Source organism: Aplysia californica, unplaced genomic scaffold (genome assembly GCF_000002075.1).
Source record: "Aplysia californica isolate F4 #8 unplaced genomic scaffold, AplCal3.0 scaffold00522, whole genome shotgun sequence".
Lineage (NCBI taxonomy): Eukaryota > Metazoa > Mollusca > Gastropoda > Aplysiida > Aplysiidae > Aplysia > Aplysia californica.
The window spans coordinates 67257-69486 of record NW_004797792.1 but is presented as its reverse complement, the minus strand read 5'-3'; the positions used below and the strand labels follow the sequence as shown (position 1 = coordinate 69486).

At 37.1% G+C, this 2230-nt stretch overlaps 1 protein-coding gene across 1 annotated transcript in view; it reads right to left on the bottom strand.

Annotated features, from left to right (window-relative positions):
* The window catches only part of LOC101846241 (xanthine dehydrogenase), a gene marked incomplete at its 3' end in the record, with an annotated part of 46758 nt that overhangs the window by 25602 nt on the left and 18926 nt on the right, over positions 1 to 2230 (bottom strand). The window contains 3 exon segments of the mRNA XM_035971854.1: positions 227 to 329; positions 968 to 1114; positions 1467 to 1546. Of these exon segments, the coding sequence (XP_035827747.1) occupies positions 227 to 329; positions 968 to 1114; positions 1467 to 1546 (330 nt within the window).

Below are 2230 nucleotides of genomic sequence, written 5' to 3'. Positions count from 1 at the left end.
CCTACTACTACTACTACTACTACTACTACTACTACTACTACTACTACTACTACTACTACTACTACTACTACTACTGCTACTGCTACTACTACTACTACTACTGCTACTACCACCACCACTACTAACTACTACTAATACAAATGTAATAATAATTTTTGCCATGCATGTAAGCTGAGTGACCAGGCATTAAAAAGAACAGTAAAAAAACCCACACAGCTGTACCTACCAATGTTGAGTCTGGCTTCTACTGTCTCTAACAAGGTGAAGACATCAGATGCAAAGTTGGGATAAGCATGCTTGACCATGATGTTTCCTGCCCAAGACCCAACCTGTTGATGGAAAAAAATTATTTAATTCATTGAATGCATAAAAACAACAGGCCTTCTGTAGGATATTGAAATTCAAATGGAAAGGGGAACAGTAAAGGCAACAATAAAAAAAAGAGTATATTATAACCAAATAAATAGTTATGTTTTTGACTCTTGAAAAAAACAAATGAAAAAAACAACAAATTGATTTGACAATTTGTTAAATAACAATGACGATGTATTAAATATAACAAAAGCTAGAGTAAACTGAGTACACAATAATTATCTCATTAACCCTATTCGTATGTCGTGTTTTACTATAGTTAGGCCTATCCCTACGATATGGGGAACTCTGTGCCACCACTTTCCAAAGAGGAAATTTTCTTGTTAATCCGATCCGTACGCTTTGCATAGCAGTCTGTCAAAATGATTTTTTGAGAAATACTGAAGGTTCCAAAGAGATTTTTGTACTAGAAGTATTCTAAAATGTGAAGAATGCAATCCCGGGGGTACAAAATGCCCCCGAGGCGTAGGGATAGGGTTAAGCACTTAACAACAGCAGCCACCTAACATTATACATGTATTTCTTTTAGTAATGGCAAACATCTATATGACACAGTTACGTCATTTATGACAAAACAGCAAAGGAATCTACCTACATTTCTGATAGTATTTGAGGCAACAAGCTTCAAATGTCTCCTGAAGGTGTCGGCATACGCCAGGTCACTGAGGTCTCCGTCCAGCTTAGCTATCAGGTCTGCGATAGTCAGGTTAGCACCAAGAGTCACATGACTGGCTGGGGAAACCTAGGGAAAGACATCGTTGTTGCTGTCATTGTTATTGATGAATTTGTGGCTGAAATCATCATCCTCATGATCTTTGTCGTCATCAACATCATCATCATTATTGTTGTTGGGTTGCTGTTGGGTTTTTTTAATAGTTAGAATAATAACATTTTTTCCAGAAAAAAAATTATTGCTGCAAAATTTAAAAAAATCTCAAGATGAAAGTCTGTTCACACAAATTTGCTACATGTATTACCAACAGCGTTACCGGCATTACAAAATATCAAATGGGGAGGGCAATCACATTATTATAATTTAATTATAATTCACTACTGGTATTTGTTCAAATCTATAAAAAGTCAAGCAAACCTACATCCACAATATAGAGCTCTTTGATTCCTCTGATGTCCACCAAGGTCTGGTAGTTCCAGGCTCCGAGCTCCTCATACACACCTGAGAATGTGGATAAATTCTGTTGTAATTTACAGCACCACAACAAGTTAAATGGATTGTTTGTGTATTCAAGTCGAACAGTAATTCTTAACCCTAGCCGTATGCCTGGGGTCGTTTAACTTTATACCCCAGGGGTTGTATTCTTCACATTTTAGAATACTTCCAGAGCGAAGATCTCTTTGAAACTTTCAGTATTTCTCAAAAAATCATTTTGACGTACAGACTGCTATGCAAAGCGTACGGATTTGGATTAACGAGTAAATTTCCTTTTTGGAAAGTGGGGGCACAGAGTTCCCCTCGTCGTATGGATACTATAGTAAAACACGACGTACGGATAGGATTAAGCTTTGGGTTTGAATTAATAAAATTGGGAATTCGATTCCCTGCATCCATACAAGATGCAACCTTGCGAAAAATACTGTACTTTATCTCCTTTGCTTCACCCAGCTGTATATGAGTACATAGCAGTCAATAAAAATGTAATATTGTGTGAATCATAGTGTAGTGGCATATGCCAAACAAGCTGTATGTTCAGGACTAAAATTGCGTTGGAACGACACTGGCGGAGAGATATATTGTGAAATCATATTTAAGACTGTTTTTTGTTTGTTTGTGTTATTTTGGCAAGTGTTTTACGGCGCTCGCAACTGCATAAGGTCATATGAGCCCGCTGGACACACCTTT